Source organism: Microtus ochrogaster, unplaced genomic scaffold, assembly GCF_000317375.1.
Source record: "Microtus ochrogaster isolate Prairie Vole_2 unplaced genomic scaffold, MicOch1.0 UNK68, whole genome shotgun sequence".
NCBI lineage: Eukaryota > Metazoa > Chordata > Mammalia > Rodentia > Cricetidae > Microtus > Microtus ochrogaster.
This window is the reverse complement of record NW_004949166.1, coordinates 584,315-603,776: the sequence shown is the minus strand read 5'-3', so window position 1 is coordinate 603,776 and position 19,462 is coordinate 584,315. Positions and strand designations below refer to the sequence as shown.

General features: G+C 55.0%; 1 protein-coding gene across 1 annotated transcript in view; it reads left to right on the top strand.

Moving 5' to 3' along the window:
- Rtn4r (reticulon 4 receptor) overlaps positions 1–10,301 on the top strand; it is a 26,749-nt gene extending 16,448 nt beyond the window's left edge. Inside the window, exon 2 of the mRNA XM_005369961.2 lies at positions 8,642–10,301. Coding sequence (XP_005370018.1) covers positions 8,642–10,041 — 1,400 coding nt within the window. The 3' untranslated portion in view covers positions 10,042–10,301. The remainder of the gene's footprint in view (positions 1–8,641) is intronic.
- Positions 10,302–19,462: the final 9,161 nt, after the last annotated feature.

The following is a 19,462-nucleotide window of genomic DNA, read 5'->3' as shown; positions in this document are numbered from 1 at the left end:
TGATGATGGTGTTGATGGTGGAGTTGATGGTAGTGGTGGTAGTGATGATGGTGTTGATGGTGGAGTTGATGGTAGTGGTGGTAGTGATGATGGTGGAGCTGATGGTGCTGATGATAGTGGTTCTGATGGTGGTGGTGATGGTGGTGCTGATAGTGGTGCTGATAGTGGTGGTGATGGTGGTGCTGATAGTTGTGCTGATGGTGGTACTGATGGTGGTACTGATGGTGGTGATAGTGGTGCTGATGGTAGTGGTGCTGATGGTAGTGGTGGTAGTGGTGCTGATGGTGGTGATGGCAGTAATGGTGGTACTGATGGTGATGGTGGTGATGGTGGTGCTGATAGTGGTGGTGATGGTGGTGCTGATAGTGGTGGTGATGGTGGTGCTGATAGTTGTGCTGATGGTGGTACTGATGGTGGTGATGGTGGTGATGATGACAGTGCTGCTGATGGTGGTGATGGTTGTGCTGATGGTGGTGATGGTGGTAATTTCCAGTCTAGATCCTAAATGTCCCCCAGAGGTTCTTGTACTGACCACCTAGCCCTAATTCATGGTGGGAAGTGGTAAAATAGTTAGAAGGTTGGCCCTAGAAGTTAAGTTACTGAATGTGTGCCCTTGAAGGTATATAAGACCCCATCCCCTTCTTGTTCTTTCTGTTTTCTGGATGCTATGAAATGATCAACTTCTTCTGCGATGCACTTCTGCCATGTTCTTCCTCACCATGGGCCCAGCTTCTAAAACTGTGAACCAAAATAGGCCTTAGCCCCCTAAAAAGTTGATTCAGACTTTGTGACAGTGACAGAGAGCTGACTAACACCACGATGATGATAATGATGTGTGGTATCGACAGCGATGATCGTGGCACGGTGATGATGGTGATTACGATGGCAGTGATGCTCGTGACAATGCTGGTGGTGGTGGTGACCATCATAGAGGTGATGGTGGTGGTGACCGTGATGATGATGGAGAAGCTAACATTGGTGATGACAGAAGACACCTGCCCACTTTCAGTTTGTGACTCATGGGTCTGCATAAGTAGCTGGTTCTTAGGTCTTCAGAAGTGATCCACACCTTCCTGCTTATCAAAAAGTACTACTTTCACCTTTTCTGGGCTAAGTATTCTCACCCATAATAAAACCTTTGTTCTTAACTGTGAATGTCTGTTAGCCAAGGCTAGACTCATAATATCTTGGGCAGTATATCAGTGCTAACGTGCTCACGTCTTGAAAGCACAAGCTCCCAGGTCCTGTCCAGTCCAAGGACTGATGTTAGTGGGTTGGGGAAGCCTCAGTTGGACATGGCCAGAACTTTTGAGGTAGGTTGCAGCAAAGAGGTCATCAGAGCCCTGTAAAGTCCTGGAGGTGGTTATATTGGCATAGCAGGACCAATCCCCCAGCAGACCCCCACCTAAACTAAGCCACTGCCAATCCCAAACTCACCTCTCCTAGATTTGTTCCCCATTTCCTTCCCTTGCAAATGGGGACTGACCGTTGCTGCTTCCTCCTGATACCTGAGGCAGCTGACCATCTTTCTTATGAACAGTTTTGGCCCTTTGTCTTGTTCTTTTTTAAAAGTTTTTGAAAATTGAAGTGTATGAGTGTTTTGCCTGCATGTGTGTGTGTGAACCATATGCATGCCTCATGCCCTCAGAGGTCAGAAGAGGGCATGAGGTCCCTGGGAACTAGACTTTAAAATGATTGCGGTCTGCTCTGTGAGTGCTGGGAACCAAAGTGTCTCTTCTAAAGAGTAGCAAGTGCTGGGAACTGCTGAGCCACCTCTCCAGCCCCTGTTTGTTTGTTTCTTTTAAGGCAGGGTGGCCTTCCAGTGGTGGTAACCAGCACGCCTTTAATCCCAGCAGAGGCAGGTGGGTCTCTGTGAGTTTGAGGCCAGCCTGGTCTACAGAGTAAGTTCTAGGAAAGGCTCCAAGCTACACAGGAAAACCATGTCTCTGAAAAAAAAAAAGAAGAAAGAAAAGATAGGATAGCCTTGAACTCACTATGTAGCTGAAGCTGGCCTTGAACTCCTGATTTTCCTGATTCCAACTCCAATTGCAAGATCAAGTTGTTCCCTACTACTTCCCTCTTGTTTGGGGATTCTTGCTTTGAAGCCCAGATTGACCTTGAACTCCTGATCCCCCCCCCACCCCGCCTCTGCTTTCCTATTTGATTTCCAAGTTGTATTTTATTATACATGCTTAATTTCTCACCTGCTGACAGTGTCCTCAGCAAGAACTTGATTTCCATGTCCTGAGCAGGATTTCAGTATTCACTGCTTCCTTTTCACACTCTGCCTCCGGTCCCATCAAACGCTGATCTTGCCCAGTGTTCCTCTATGCTATCCTGCACTAAGGTGAGAGAACACTATGCTCAGCGCACCCAGGCGCGTGTGCTTGGCAGGACCAATGAATGGTCCTCTGACCCTCAGGTTCCTTTTAGTCAGGAAGTTGAGTGGCCTTGGCTGGGCCCCCACGACGATAGCAACTCTGCACACAGCAGGCGTTCAGTCACAGAGCACGTCCTGTAAGAGGGCCCAGCATTGTGGACCACCCATGCACTGTGCGGCATCACTGGACAGAGAGCAGCCACGGAGCGTGGATGAACACATAGATGTGGCTGCGTGCCAACAGCCAGCTAATGTAGCAGCCAGCTCTTGGGCCGGGTTGCCTGGGGCCCCTCAGCCTTTCTTCTAACTCCATGGACTCAGTGCTCTGGCTGTGGAGGGTAATTCCAGTGGGAACATCTAGCTGAAGATGCTCCCTCTTGGATCCCTTGTTCCCGCTGGCACTCCCTGCCTCTCTTGCTGCTGCCACCGACTCTGTGACAGAGGTCTCTGGGGCAGCCCAGCTTAGGAGGGTGTGCTCTATTCACTGACCTTCTCCAGTGGATCCTGTCTGCCTGCTTTCCTCCTGATGAGTGGCCGAGAGGCACAATAGGTGGGTCCCAGAGGGTGCAGGCTGATGGTGATCTCAAGACCTGCACATGATATATATAAGTTCAGCCTGGGCAGGGGCCACCTCCCTGCTTGGTTGATTATGTTTTACAAGTGCAAGAACATGTGGGAGGTGTCACCTACCTCCTCCATGGCAGGGTAGCAGACCCCTGTCTAGGTGCTGAGGTCTACACAGCCCCCTCATACCAACCCGGTTTTGCCCCACACCTTCTATAAGCCATCCATCCTGCTTTGCATGCCACGTGTGCTCACAACACATTTCTGTGTCTGCCCTGCCCACCCCTACCGCTTGTCCCCTAGCATATGTTCTTATCTCCCAGTTGAGGCCAAGTATAAATAACCACCGCATGCAACCCTAGTCTCATGTTTACCACATGTGCTGACATTCCGGGCCTCACAGGTCAGCAGCGGATTCGGAGATAGGGTGGGAGACCCAGGGCTCAGTTTGGGATGCTTGTCCCAGAAATAGACATGAGGCACAGAAGGCAGAAGGCAGAACTATAGACTCACCAGGCTGAGCACTCCATCCAGGGCAGCACCAGCATGGGCGGGAGGGGGTGGTGGCATTTGTGTGACAGTTCTGGGGCTTAGACTATGGCCTAAGGAGGTCTCCTTCATAGGATACCTATGATAGGGATATGTAGTCATTGGTTGGTTCCTCATTAGTGTTTCTGGGGACTGAAGCCTAGACCGAAAGATGGATTAAATTAGCAGCAGGACCACAAAGGCCCGGGGGTGGGAGGCAGGTAATTAGGCTCCCACCTGATGGGAGCCACTAGCCTCTTGTCAGGGAAGGGAAACTGAGTCCCCAGGTGGGATAGGCTTCAGCCAGACAAACTCTTGAGGTGCTGGGCACCATAGACCTACAGAGCAGACTTCACAGGGCGGGGTCCGGGAGGTAAGTATACAAGTAGAATATATTGCTGGACCTGGGGAGACTCTGAAGCCCTTTAGGTAATGGGACTGTGACCAAAACTGACTTCCTAGGAGAGACTGACAGCACACACCTGTAATCCCAGCTACTTGGGAGACTGAGATAAAAGTATCACAAGTTAAAAGATGGCATGGGCCTTCATGTCCCTGTGTCTCAATAAAAATGAAAGAACAGGGCATGGTGGTGTGCGCCTTTAACTGCAGCACTTGGAAGGCAGAGGCAGGCGGATGTCGCTGAGTTCTCTGAGGACAAGAGGATGACCTGATTCAATCGAAAGCCGTTTCTAACAGCTCTGCTCTAGTTGCAATGTGATGCCAAGCAGCCAGGACACTCGCAAGGCCTCAGTTTCCCCACGGCTTATGGCTGGGCCTGAGGCATATCAGCTTCGGTCTTGTCTCTGCCGACCGTGGTAAGTGACCTTACCCATTATCGACCTGGCCTGCCTGTTTGCTCTATAGTCAAAATCAATAAGGAACAAGGCCTCAAGGGACCAGGACAGGGCCGCAGATGCTGGTGGCCACACCTCAGGGACTCAGGGTGGTCTGTCCTCTGTGGAAGTCACTGCCGTCTTCCTGCCCCTACTCCTTCCTGGAGGATCCAGGAGGGACAGTGTAAATGTAAGCTGTCACTGCACGTGTCTGTGGGCCCAAGGATGGGCAGAAGGTGGGCAGTGTGTGTGTGTGAGAAGTGAGTGACGATGAGGGTACGGATGGGGTAGGGGTCAGTAGTGATAGGTTGGCAGGAGTCGGGAGGGGGCCCAGGGAAAAGTGCCTTGACTTTCTGCAGTGTGGGGATGACATCTGTCCCGCCACCCTCTCCCAGAGCTATTTCTGGTCTTGTATGATGAACTGTTCTGCCTTGTAACTGTGGTCTCTTCTGGGCTGCTTCAGCAGGCCAGCCCCTCTACAGCCTTCTGATCCCAGCTCAGTATACCCATGGAGATGTCTTCCCAGCCACAGATAGCATGGAAGATTCCTGTGCCCCAGGGACTATCCAGCCCCCACTGGCTGCCCTGGCCACATAGCAGTTGTCCCTCATGGGCTGGCTATACTTTCCTTGACAACCCTCAGGTAGCACGTACCCCCACGCTTACCTCCCCTTACTTTTAAATTGCTGCAGTGTAGGAGCAGGGCTTTGCTACTCGCTGCCTCAGTTTCCTCGTCTGGAAATAGATGCTGGTGATGGAAAGAGAATGTGATTCTCCGTGGCACTGACTGGTACTGGCGGGGAGGCTTTCTCCAAAGTCTGTGGGGGGTAGTCTTTGAGAGAGACACAGGGACCCAAGGGCACCCGGCTGGGAGAAGGACGAAAGTCCGTGCCCTGGGTGTGCGAGGCTGTCAGCCTGCACTGTGCTCAGCCTCATCAGGTGAGGACAAGAGGACGTGCCCACGGGATGTCAGGCTAGGCTAGGGTGGTGGTGGAGAGAATGCAAGAACGCAGCGGGCTGGGAAGATGCTAAAGAAGGCAATCTCAGCTCAGCAGCTCACTGGGCTGCTGAGGTGAGCTGCTGACCTCAGCAGTGCCTGCCTGCTGGCTCAAGTGGCTGCTGGGCAAGGCCCCAGAAGCCTCCACCCACCTGGCTCCTCCTTTTCCTTTTTTCCCTCTTCACACCCTCTGGTTCCCTGGCTTCTTTCCCTCTGCCCCTGCCTCTTTCTGCCTCCTCTTTCTCCCCGCTCCTCTTTCCTTCCATCTCTCCCATCTCTCTCCCCTACTCCCTCTTCAGTGAATGTGATTCTGCGCACTTGACTCCAAAGAGCTCCTGGCACAGACGCCAAGTGCCCGGCGTAGTCCAGTGGTTGTGTCCTGCCTGATCAGGCTGCCCCAAGTGGAGGAGGACCCCAGGGTCTGTACTCAGTTATTGCCCTCCCTGAGGAATCTCCAAGCCATGTGCCCTTTCCCTCATATCCCTGTGCCCCCCAGATGACCTTAGCTAAGCCAGAAGCCACTAGCTGTGACCCAGTTCCAACAGCCAGTGTGTTCCCCTTGGAAAAGCCCTGGAGGAGATCCACACACAAGTCCGATGAAAATTGACTTCAGTGTAGCTGGAGACACACCACTTCGTGCATAGCTTGTAAGGCTGACTCAGTGGCTGCAGAGTCCTAAGGGGTCTTGATGTGGATTCCATGTGAGATGGATCCCCAGGACCCCCTCCCCAGGACCACTTTCTGCTCATGTGTGCATGCTGGGCGCCTTCTGAGGATGGGAACATGGAAGAGCTTGGCTGGGTGGCAGGTGGAGGCTACAGGGAGGCAAGAACGCCAGGCTGCTCCCCAGAAGGAAGGCCGTCTCAGATGAAAATCTGTGGGCACGTTTGCAATGGAACAAAGTGAGCACGGAGGGGTCCAGACCTGAAGTTCAGAGATCTTGTGGCTCAAAAGCACTACGGAAGCCACAAGAATGAGCCAACGCAGGCCATGTAAGGTGGCAGACGGAGAGACACTAAATATGGCAGCCCTGGGGTGGGGTCAGGGAACATCCTCGCCGCCTGGTCAGGTGTCCGGTGTTTCCCCAAACCCCTGCTGTGAACACAAGCCATGCTGCAAAGTTGGGTTTGATTATCTCATAAAAAGATGCCCCCTCATGCTTGCTCAGCGCAGGGGTTGCCATGGAGACCGCGGGCAGGCCCCAAGGGGGGCCAGGCTGGAGCCAATTACTGTGGCTACGCAGAAGAGCCTACCCCAGCCCCTGTGCTGACAGGGTGGTTGAGAAGGGCCATCTCTCAGAAGTTGATTTCCAACAGGAGCACAGCTGTGTTTTCTACATTCTGCCTGACAAGACTGAGCACATAGCCGCGCCTCCCATTCCCGACCTCAGCCCTGGACCCCCAGGGACCCTAGCTGAACTGTCAATGGGCCACCTCAGTACTGGGAGCTACAGTCTACCGCTGGTGTGGTGGATGGCACAGAGATTGGTGGTGCCTTCAGTGTATGTGAGGTCCAGTTGGCAGCATGGCACTGTGGGTAATAGGTGGTCTGTGGTATGCCAGTGCTGATAACGTGCCCCCCAGTCATTCATGACAGTAAAATCTCCAGCCTGGCCCTGGGTGTGTGAAGGCCCCCCACTTATCCAGCTTTTGTGATAGCAGTTAAGGCATCAGGGATGCTGATGCAGCTGCACCCCACTGTCCCGGGGAGGGCATGTAAGAAGAGAATGTGAGAAGCTGCTTAGACAAAACCTCAGGCCCAAGTACAGCCCACATATGTCCAGCCTGGGGCAGGGCAGGGACAGGCATCCATGGATTGGGGGCTCCTGGGCCTGGCTTGCTACCATAGCTGTCAACAAATGACTCCAGGTCCAGCAAACCAACTCACTGAATGAAATCGCTGAGAAGAGGGCCCCAGAGCCGGGAAGCTTGCCCAGTTATTAGGCATGCCTGGCCTGAGGGGGTCTAGAGTTGAGCAACAGACTGCACCATGCAGAAGAGGACCCAGTGGTAGGGACCAGTGTGAAGTAGATGTCCCCAGAGGTCAAGGCTGGGTATGGAAGGCTGGATCCTGGTCTTTTCCCAACTCCGAGCAGTTTGCCAGCCTCGGCCTCCTGGCTGCAGAATCCTGCTCTTAGCTAGCTGCCAAGAAAGGTGTTAGCTGTCAACACAGGTGTTAGCTGTCAATGACGGTGTTAGCTGATAAGCCATAACCCTCCCAGGGGGATTCACATTTTAATAGACTCACTCCTGAAAGAGCCTTCGGCATTCAAGAGGGATGGGGCTCCGGTGACAATCCAAGGAGGCTTTTCCTAGGAATATGGCACCCCAGCCCTAGCGGCCGCTGCCGAGTATATAGGTCCTTGGTCACACCCAAGTATAGCTGGCCCAGGGACCTAGGATGGGGCCTGATGCCTTGGGGCCACTGAGAGAAGTAAGGTGGCAACCAACAGGGATGGGCAGGCAGGCTGGGAAGGGATGGAGCAGAGAATGAGGCCGGTGGAGGAGGCTGCAGAAGGTGTTCAGAGCCAAGTCAGGAAGTGCTTAAAAGGGAGGTGGTGTGGAGGAGGGAGCAGCCTGCCCTGGGGGCCTGGAAGAGGCCCTCTCTCCCCACCTGCCCCACACCCAGGCTCCTCTTCCTCAGACAGCAGGGGTGCTGGTGAGGAGATCTACCCCAGGCCTCAGGAGACCCCTACAGACAGAGCCCTTCAGGGGCTCAAGCATAGCTCCCATTTTGGCACGAGGAGAGGAGGTTCCTTGTAATTCCAGCTACCAGAGGTTATCAAAAGCTATTGAGGCCTGGGCAGGCCTGGATTGTGAGCCTCAGCCCCTCCTCTGCTCCTGGGCCAAGGGACCTGGCAGGCCTAGGGATGAGTCTCAGACTGCTCCTATGGGGTTTCTCAGATTCCCCTTATTCCTTAGCCTGTAGCCTGGTGGGACTGATTTGAACAGACCAAGGATAAAGCTAAAACCGATGAAGACAAACAACAGCCGGGTCCCAGGGGCTGTATGCTCTGGAGTGCAGAGATGGTATGTGCAGCCACCCCAGAAGGCCTTCAGACATGTGACTTAATGACCAGCTGGGCTAACACTATGGGGGTGAGCTACAGTACACCAGTCATGCCTCCAAGTGTGGAATATGCACCTCCAAGGACAACATACAGCCCAATATTGTCTGTATGCCATTGAAGGCTGAGAGGTTCTATAGCCCCATTCCCAGGGTTGGCAGCCTTTGGGCCCTGCCCAGTTCCCTGAGGTCTACCCAAGAAGAACTGATTTCAGCGTCAACCTCCACTTCTTAGGGCCCCTCTCTGATCACCTTTTCCTCTGTCTACAGGAAGCCGGCTGCTGGCATGGGTGTTATGGCTACAGGCCTGGCGGGTAGCAGCACCATGTCCTGGCGCTTGTGTGTGCTACAATGAGCCCAAGGTGACAACAAGTTGCCCCCAACAGGGCCTGCAGGCTGTGCCCACAGGCATCCCAGCCTCCAGCCAGAGAATCTTCCTGCACGGCAACCGCATCTCTCACGTGCCGGCTGCCAGCTTCCACTCATGCCGAAATCTCACTATCCTGTGGCTGCACTCTAACACACTGGCCCGCATTGACGCCACTGCCTTCGCTGGCCTGACCCTCCTGGAGCAGCTAGACCTCAGTGACAATGCACAGCTCCGCGTCGTGGACCCCACCACCTTCCACGGCCTGGGCCACCTGCACACGCTGCACCTAGACCGATGTGGCCTGCAGGAGTTGGGTTCCGGCCTGTTCCGTGGACTGACGGCTCTGCAGTATCTCTACCTACAAGACAACAGTCTCCAGGCGCTGCCCGACAATGCCTTCCGTGACCTGGGCAACCTCACACACCTCTTTCTGCACGGCAACCGTATCCCCAGCGTGCCTGAGCACGCTTTCCGTGGCCTGCACAGTCTTGACCGCCTCCTCTTACACCAGAATCATGTGACTCGTGTGCATCCACACGCCTTCCAGGACCTTGGCCGCCTCATGACCCTCTACCTGTTTGCCAATAACCTCTCCATGTTACCCGCAGAGGTCCTAGTGCCCCTGAGGTCTCTGCAGTACCTGCGACTCAATGACAACCCCTGGGTGTGTGACTGCCGAGCCCGTCCGCTCTGGGCCTGGCTGCAGAAGTTCCGAGGGTCCTCATCAGAGGTGCTCTGCAGCCTGCCCGCACGCCTGGCTGGTCGTGATCTTAAGCGCCTGGCTGCCAATGACCTAGAGGGCTGTGTTGTGGCTTCAGGGCCCTTCCGTCCCTTCCAGACCACCCAACTCACTGACGAGGAGCTGCTGGGCCTCCCCAAGTGCTGCCAGCCAGATGGTGCAGACAAAGCCTCAGTGCTGGAACCCGGGCGGCCAGCTTCTGCTGGTAATGCCCTCAAGGGACGGGTACCTCCTGGTGACACTCCACCAGGCAATGGTTCTGGCCCACGGCACATCAATGACTCTCCGTTTGGGACTTTGCCCAGCTCGGCAGAGCCCCCACTGACGGCTCTGCGGCCTGGGGGTTCTGAGCCACCCGGACTGCCCACCACCGGTCCTCGTAGGAGGCCAGGTTGTTCCCGAAAGAATCGCACCCGCAGCCACTGCCGTCTGGGCCAGGCCGGAAGTGGAAGCAGCGGAGCTGGGGAAGCAGAGGGTTCAGGTGCCCTGCCTGCTCTGGCCTGCAGCCTTGCTCCTCTGGGCCTTGCATTGGTACTTTGGACAGTGCTCGGACCCTGCTGACCAGCCACCGGCCATCAGGTGTGTGTACATATGGGGTCTCCCTCCATGCCGCCAGCCAGAGCCAGGGACAGGTTCCGTGGGGCAGGCCAGGCCCTCCCTGACAGATGCCTCCCCACCAACCCACCCCCATCTCCACCCCATCATGTTTACAGGGTTCCGGGGGTGGCGTTTGTTCCAGAACGCCGCCTCCCACCCGGATCGCGGTATATAGAGATATGAATTTTATTTTACTTGTGTAAAATATTGGATGACGTGGAATAAAGAGCTTTTTCTTAAGCTGTGGCCTCTTGGGCTGCGGTACTGTGGGCGGTGAGAAACGAGGGTGGGTCCCAGCATAGCATCTCCTTCAGACACTGGCACAGAAGGCCTGAGAGGAGATAGAACTGCCCACCCTCACTGCTGGGGCAGTTTGGGCTGAAGTGGGGCGGGGGGGGGGCTCACTTACAGGAGTGAAGTGAGATTCTTGCCATCCTCCAGCTGTCCCAGTGAGTTTGTCCCATAGCTGACATCCCTGGGCTCCGCTAACTTCTCTGAGGCTGGACTGACTACTGCTTGCTGCTCCCTGGTTCTGAACAAGCTATCTTTGTGGGGACATCTACTCTGGGACTGTCCAGTCCAGGAGGAGGCTGGGAGTGGCATGAAAAGACCATACTGCCATTGCTGGAGAATGACCAAAAATGGAGTGGACCCAAAGGGGAGCTCGCGATCACATGAGGGCTCTGTGCACCTTCATGTCACTGCTCCAGGTCCCAGCCCTCACGCCTGGGGCCTCACATCACCCCACAGCCCGTGAGGATCCATGTGCCTGTGAATACACGTGAGCACATAAGAGACACACATGGCAGAGCAGAGCCACGCAGACACACGTGTGTCTGCATGTGCTTAGAAACAGCGCAGACAAGGAGATGCATGTGTGATTCCCTGAGACCTGGACCGGAAAGGCCTCAGAGACAAAAGGGAAGGAGGCACTGGCCAGAAAACTGTGGGTCAAAGTAGTGGTGGGGGGAACAGGAAAGGGGTCTGCCTCCCCCACAGGGCAAGAGCTGGGAGAAAGGGAGGAGAAAAATGCAAGGACTGGGGGAGGGAACTGGGGGAACCAGATGGCCATGGGGGCGGCCAAGCATCCAGAAAAGCGGGGAGGAGGCTGAGGTAGGGGAAATGTGCTCAGCAGTCACCATCTGAGGAGGGACTTGGGGCAAAGGTGGGGTGCTGAGACCCTGTCTGGCTTTGCCCTTCCTCAGCAAGGAGCCTGGGCCTGCTGGTGCCACCACACATACCCACAAGGCTGTCCACATTTACACCTGCAGTTTGTCCTTCTGCACAGTGCACTCTGGCCTGACCTCCAGGCCCGGGCATCACTCCTTACCCCAAGGCTGGGGATGCTGCAACCGGAGCAGGTTCGCAGGTGAGATCACTGTTTGCCTAGGGTCTTCTGGCCTCTCCCCCTTAGCCGACATCCTCCAACACCTCGTTGCCATCACAGCCCTGGCTGGCAGAAGCGGCACCAAATACAGCCTATGAAAAAGTCAGCTACCATCAGCACTCCCCAGCACCCTGGGAGGCTGCTGGCCTGCACCTGGTGGGCAGGGGTCTTCATTGACTTTCTCCATCCCAAAGGAGCTCCTGCCTATTTGAGAAGACCAACCCAGCCTGCTGAGTCCAGGGGAGGGGCAGAACTGGGAGGTAAGGCTATGCTTTCTGAAATGTAAGCCAGGACCAAAAAGCTCCCATTGGCAAAGAACCTTAGGGCCCTGAGCTGGCCACCTGCAGCAGATATTGGCACTGTCAGTGGCTTACAGGACAGAGGGTCCCAGCTCAGTTCACTACCTATGCTGAGCTCACTCCGCACTGACAGGCACTATCTGGCCTGAAGCCATTTATTTTTGTTTCTGTTACCGACAGCTGGCCCACAGGTGGGCGTTGGAAACCAGCCCCCAGTGATGGCAAAGAAGGGTATGGGGCCACATGCTATATTGTAACCAGGCCAACAGCCTAAGATACATCACTTGGGTCCTACCTCTACAGACCCTGCTGTCCCTGGAGGTTCTGTACACTCCCCTCCCCCAGAGGAAGGAATCTGGGACACATTGTGGAGTGGGGACAATGGTCTAGGCAGGCTGTTATGGAAGCTGAGGGTGAGGCAGGCAATGGTCAGAGGTGTGCATCTGTGAGAGCATGCATCCTCGACTGTCTCAAGGGGGAGTGGGCAGGGTCTAATTTTCCCAGACAGCTCTTCTGGCCGTGGTATACACTGTGGTGCCTGCACACAGGAAGGGGCCAGACCTGAGGGGAGGGTGATCCAGAAGGCAGGGGATGTGTTTTAAGTTGGACTTGACAGGATGGTTGGAGGCGGTGGGCAGGGCTCCCAGGCGTCTGCCCTAAGCAGCCGGCAAGGGGCGCCTGTCCCCGAGGAGGGGGTTCCAGGAGGAGCCGCTTGCTGAGGCCCAGGAGACATCTGGGCGGGGGTGTCGCGTGGGCTGTGCAGGCTGAGCTCAGGAGAGGGGCCCGGCTGGAGGACACATTTGGGAGTCGTGAGCATTTGGGTGATATTTACAGCCCAGGAATGGATGAGATCACCGGCCGGTGATGGGGAGGGACCTACAAAGGGAGGGGGTTGGGCCAAAGCCCCAGGACTCCACTCTGGCCCACCCTAACTCCTCTTTATCCCTACCGACCCAGTCTTGGCTCAGCTGGCTCCCTTAGGTAAGGTTCTAGGCAGCAATTGGGCCACTGGCTAGTGTCCAGCCTGGGTCTCTGGGTCCCTGAGGTTGATGCAGGAAGCTAATTAAAGTCATGCGAAGCACTATGGAGAGTGTCAGCCCCCCCTTGGGTGCCCACTGCTTTACCATGGACACACCTGGCCCCCTTCCAAGGTTTCTAGGCCAACCACAGGGCTCCCTGTGATAGAATCCTTCCCTGTTCACAAACCCGGCCAAGGCCACACCACTGAGCATCATTTCTGGAGACTGGTGTCTGGAGCCTGGCTCACAGGGGCTAGAGCTACCCTGGGAAATGGATCTATAGCGTGTCGCCCTTGAGGTGCTGGGCTCAGAGCTGGGATCTCCTAAGGTCGCTCAGGACCCTCGGAGGGGTGAGGCATGCTCACAGGTCCTCAGGAGACTAAGGTGTCCCAGAAGCTGCTCCAGTGCTGCACAGCCAGACTTAGAGAGGCATCTGCCCCGTTTATCTCGCTGGTGGAACTTTGCACAGTAATTGGCAGAATTATTTTGTAATCCTGAAATTAGTTCTGAAATAATAGAAGCAGCAGAATATGCAGCGGTCGATGTCCACTCAGTGTCCAGTGAGGCTGAGAACATGCCAGAAACATGTGTGCAGAGAAGAGAGAATGTGTCAGGTCGTCTGAGCACAGAGGAGAGCTGCAGCAAGGTGGGGAGCCCCTCCTCACAGTGGGGGGGGTGGGGGGGTGTGCCTTAGCCGGAGGCCATGCCCCAGGTCTCTGCCTCCTCAGCGTGGGGTGGGAACCTTCCTCTCAAGGCCCCACAGGAACGCTGGCGCGCTCCCTGGTGTGAAGAACGGAGGAATGGAGAGACGTGCCTGCAAAGGGTGTACCTGAGATCACACTTATCTGCATAGCTGGCTATGAATTAAAGCTTGCCCCAGGACACTTTGGAATACAGAAATGTCACAAAATTCTAGGTATCAGCCTCTCTCTTTGTGCTGGACAGCCTGGGATGTCATTTTGGAGGGAAGACAACACTCTAGGCCATGGTGACTATGTGACCATGGTGACTTGTCTGGTCATATGGCCCCAAAGTCATCTCAAGCCACTGTGGCTTTAGCCTTAAAATCAGCATCTCCCTGCTGCCTGTGCCCTCTCCACACAGTCACCCGTGGCCTGTCTTCTTGGCCCTTACACTCTACGTCTGGGTGGGGCAAAAGGCCCCCAAGGTCATGTAGCGAATGGTAGAAGGGAATCGAACTGGGCCCAGCTGGCTTCTGTGGGCACACCAGCAGGGCAATCCACTTGACATTCTGAGTCTCACACACACATACACACACACACACACATACACACACACACACACACACACACACCTACACCTATCCACCTACCTCCCTGGATCACATAGGGCATTGCGCATGAGGGTTGGCAGGCCACACAGCATCAGGAGACACCCAACTCCCATTTGGACCCTGTCCTCTTGGCCAGTACTGAGGCTGGGCCTGGAGCAATACCCTTCATGCTTCAGCACAGGCAGGGAAGGCCGGGCCCTGTTCATCCAGGCACCTAGCTGGTTCATGCATCTATTGGGTACCTACTACGTTCCAACAGAAGCACAGAAACCAAGGCCTTTTGAGGGCTGACAGGCAGTGCTTAAGGTGGCTCAGCCAAGCATGGACCTGGGCTGCGGCGGAGGGGTGGGGTGGGGCTATCTGGACAAGAGCAGGTCACATTACAGGGTCCAGCATGTAGTACCCACACAGACAGGTGTGTGAAGGAGGAGTAGCATATTATTTTCTCATGTGGTCCAGCCTCGATTCTTCTAGACAAAGCAAAAGGGCAGAGGACTGCTCCTTTGCAGACACAGCATGGCGTGGTCTGCCCCTCAAGTCTCCAGAGCTGCTCCTGTGAGCGCTGAGGCCTAATTAAACCCACCACCGACCGGCCCAACAAACACGAGGGACTAGGAGGCCTCCGATTTGTCTTCACAGAGAACTGTGCAGAGATTTATGGGCAATAAAGGAACATCCATCTCAGGGCGGGAAGAGGAGCGGCAGACAGGCAGCCCCCTCTTCACACCAGAGCGCCGGAGTTGCATTAATGATGCTGCCAAGGCTTTGCAGCACTGCTGACAAAGGAGAGCCGTAAACGTGGACAATTAGAGAAGGATGAAGACCTCGCAGGGCAAACTCTGTACACCCAGCTGCCAGCCAGGCCACCCTGGGAGGAGCTGGGGACACCGAATTGAGCCTGTGATCGGAGGCCCAGGTTCCGGGGCAGGGCCCAGCCACTGTCTGATACAGTGGCCTCATAATTATTCTTGAAAAATGATGGAGGAGAAAGAGAGGGAGGGAAGAAAGGAGGGCTAGGAGGGCAGACCTTGTGCATCTGGCCAAGTTGTGGGCTTCTGGGTAGCAGTTGGTTGCTGCGAGGCAGGGGGTGTAAGGTTTGGGCAGCAGGTGCACAGGGACCCGCTTAGGCGTTCTCCCTGGTGTGGCCTCATCTTGAGACTCTCTGGCCATTCCCCTCCCCCCCCCCCCGCTCCTGTCCCATCCTCTCCACCCGGGATCCATCTCGCTGCTGTCACCGGTCAGCCTTGCCTACAGCTGCGCTCGCTCGCCCTCTAACTAGTGTGTGTAAATCGTGGCCAGTCTGTCTGTCCATCTGTCACCTATTGCACTCACCAGCCCTTCCATGTTCCACTCTCGGGGTGACCATGGCCTTCGTACCATCTCATCCCCAGCGAGTACCTTCCAGGACCTTGTCTTGCCCAGTTCCTTATAACACGCCCTTCAGACCTGCAGTGGGACAGTTGGCCATAAGTCCTTGGAGTAGAGACTCCAGCCTGGGAAGATGTCCTGTGCTCCCTACCGCCACGCTCCAGAAAGCCTGAGAGTTGCTCCTTGGGTCCCTCTTGACCCCAGCACTGGGTCTGCACTGTTCAGAGGCCCACATGCAGTCCATGGACAGTGTCACCCCACCTGCCTAGGACGAGAGGAGAAAGTTACCCCCAGCCCACTCCCGGACCTCAGGTCAGCGACTGACTCCACAGCTGTCACTACTGCAGCTGGTTTACTCTGTCCTGGCTAGTCTTGGGGACAAAACCCTGGACTCCAGCACCACACAGCAGAAGTAGGCCACACCTAGTGTGCCTGCCACCTACCACTGAGGCAGCCTGGCACCTTGGCCAACTCGGAAGAGTCAGTGCAGACACCACCCAGAGTCATCATCCCCACCCCACCACCATCTCCACCTAGGGACTTAAGGGGTCCTTCACTAACCCTTTTGCCTACCCATAGGCACAGGCTCTCCTGGGCCAGCGGAAGGATAGAAACACAGCTGGCTCAGAGGCTACAGGGACAGACAACTGTGAGGGAAGTAGACTGGCCAAGCCCCCTCCTTGGAGCTGCTGTACTTAGCTGATCGCTCACCCCCACCCCAGGGCTGGTAGTAGAAGCTGTCCTAGATCGCTCTGCTCAGTACTGCGAGAGCTGAGCTTTCAAGGCAAGGCTTGCCAGGCCAAGGTGCTGGGACCGGGAATCTTCACATGTAGGCCAGCACTGGAGAGGATCCAAGAGGTAGATCAGGCAGAGCACCTTGTGCATGCTGGGAGAGCAAATGGTGACACCATTCACTCTCAGCCCAGTGGGCCCTTGGTGAGAGCAGAACATATCAAGACCTGTGCATAAAGCAGGTACTATGCAGGATCCTGCATGCTCATCGCTCAGGGTCTGGGGTCCCGAGTTTCCCTGCTCAGCAGCTGTGCCAAACATCATAGCACCATTTCTACCTCCCACTGGCCCTGGCTCACCACGTACAAATAGGAACAGCTCAGAGATGCAGCGTTTGCCTTATAAAACCAATGGGAAATGGTGGTACTATTGAGGACAGCTCCTAAGGGCTGGGGTTAGGGCTGTGTCAGCACTGGGGAAGGAGAACAACCTGGGCTGGCCGGTATGAAGAGGAGTGAAGGAGAAAGGGCTCAGATCCTGTCACCATAGTCCCTGGCACCTCCCCACTTACCTTGAGAGTACACAGAACTGTGAGGGTGCTTAGGACAATCCCGAAAGTTCCACCTATCCTCCTGTGTGCCTTCATGGCACCTGGACCCTCACCAATGCCACCTTGTCTTCCATACCCTCCTGCCTTGGCAATCCCCAACTACAGGGACTCCAAGTATTGCTGGTCTTTAGTCCCTCACCTCCTTAGGGTAGCCCAAGCTCAGACACAGCTAAGGACTCTAGGACTAGGAGGAGCTGAACTTACTTCTGGAGTAAGGTGGCCCAAGGGTGGCATTGTATGGAAGGGATGTAACATTAGGAGTGGAGTAGGCACAGTTCATTGGACAGACCCTTCAATGGGACATAGATGGCAGTGAGGACTAGCCCTTCTGAAGTCTGTGGAGGTGACCCCTCCTGGGAGGGGGTATCCTCTGTGTAGGGCTACCTATGTGAGTAGCCAGCCCCCCACAACCCATGAGGTCTACATTTGTTGGCCTCAGATCTCATCCGCCCTCTTCCTTCTGTTTCTGCTCATCTGTGTCTCGGTGTCACCTAGCAGAGTGTCCTCCTGAGCCCAGACTGGAGGCTGTTACCATTTACTCTGAGGCAGGAAGCCCCAGCTCTCTGTCGTATGTCTGGCAGATGATAACCTGAGGAGGTGCTTCCCAGTGCCCAGGAGGCTGGTGTGCACCAGGCTCTTTCTCGCAGACCTGACCTATTTCCGGAACCAGGAGAAACCTCTGCCCCTCAGACCCTACTGTCCATAAATGTTCCTAACTTTGACCTTGTCCCTGTTTGCCACTGCTGCAGGTGGCTGCAATCTAGACAGACCCAGGCATACACTCAACAGTTAGATCTTTACATGGGCCCTCAGCAGCCACCTGTGGGATCTGCCATGCCCTCCAGGAACCCGCTCCCCAGCAGCTGGCTATGTGCTAGCGCTGTGGGGACACTGGGCCCAGGCCAAATGTTAATCCACTGGGAAGAGGAAGTCCACAAGGTCCTATGGTCTGGCCTGTTTGTTGAGACCCCACAGCCTGCTTCCTGGGACCCTTGCCAGATTCTCAGACCCTAGGGATCAGCTCTGTCAGGGAAAGGCGGAGTCTGGGATCAAGCAGTGACTGAGCAGCTCACTACTGTATATCTCCAGATAGTTCTAGAGACCTGAATTGGCAGAAGGGACGATTAGTCACTGAGAGAGATGCCTTGAAGTCTCCCTTCTAAGTCCCAAGCTGAAGGCTATATATGTCCCTCCTCTGCACACTCAGCCTGAAAAGAGAATGAGATGCACCTGTAATTGGGGTTCGTGAGTTGAGGAACTTCCAGGTCTTGCCTAGGACATTATATACAGCATCCAACCCTAAATCTTGAGGTGGTAAAATTGTGTGTTAGAACCCCATGGTCACCTGGACTATGGCAGAGCCTTCATGATCTGCGCTGCGTGGGTCTTCACTTACACTCTCCCGCGTACTTCTCCTTGGAACCTAAGGTAAGGCCTGGATTCCAGCGTGTACTTCCGGTGACTCTGAGTTTGCTGACTGAGGTTGCTGGGTGGTGGCAGGCTTTCTATGTGCTGAGTTCCGCATCCAGCACGCCTGCGGGTGAACCTCCTGGGCCACCCCTCATTGTCACTGCTGTGCAATACTGTGAAACCCAAGCTGTGTACAACCTTCCTAGACTCAAGAATTCCCTGTATCATAGGCCCAGCGTGCCCTGCCCCCACAGCTACCCTCCTAATTGGGCATTCTCCCTGACAGAGTGCCACGCGGCTATCTTGTTCTCGTTCTCATTCTGTTGACGTTAGCACAATCTACTCTTTGAATCCTAGTGGTTATAGAGAGGCTGGAGCAGCTGAAATAGCTCCCAGCCCCTGGGGGCCCTCCAATAGGTACAGTAAGGATTGCTCCTGGGCAGATGGGTGGCAGATGGATATGGCATCACTAGCTCAGGCCAAGGCTTAGCCAGGCCCTCTAGTTCCCCAGACTCAGAGTCCAGCCCTAGTTAGTCAACATGAGACTAAGCCATGTGTATTGTAGACACAGACAGGGTCAGCCTGGGTGGCTGGATCAGAAGAGCACAGATAACCTATCTTTGGGAGCTGCAGGACTCCAGGGGGTTTCCTGCTCCAGAACTGCCTCCTCCCAACTTTGCCTACCCGGTCCACACAGTCGGTCCCCTGTTAACGTGAGTCCAGTCAACTTTGTTAGCAGGCTGGAGCTAAGCCGGTGCCCTGGGTGGCTCCTATGCTGGGCACAATTGGAACACAGACTTCAGACAAAGTCAGCAGTACTCAGAGAAACTGTCAAGGCCAAGAGGAGAGGTGCAGTCCAGATAGACAGGTACATCTGGCTGACCATCTGCTGCTGGCTCTCTGGATAGTCATGTCCCCTCCTTGAGACTTGGTTCTTACCTTTTAACATGAGGTAATAGCGACAGTCTCAATGAAATCAACAAGGATAGAAGCACCGGGGTTGAGAAACTCATATACTTTTTGGGCGCTAAGGCCCTGTGTCCACAGTGCCAGGAGACTGGGCCAGGGCCAGGCATATGCCATGTTTGGGCAATTCTAGCACCAGCCTCCTGTTGCCAAGTTTACCATCTCTTGGGGCTGAGATTTCAACAGTTTTAAAGATTTCTTTATTTGTGTATCTGTGTGCATATGTGTATATCTGTGTCTATGTGTGTATCTGTGTCTGTGTGTGTATCTGTGTCTGTGTGTGTATCTGTGTCTGTGTGT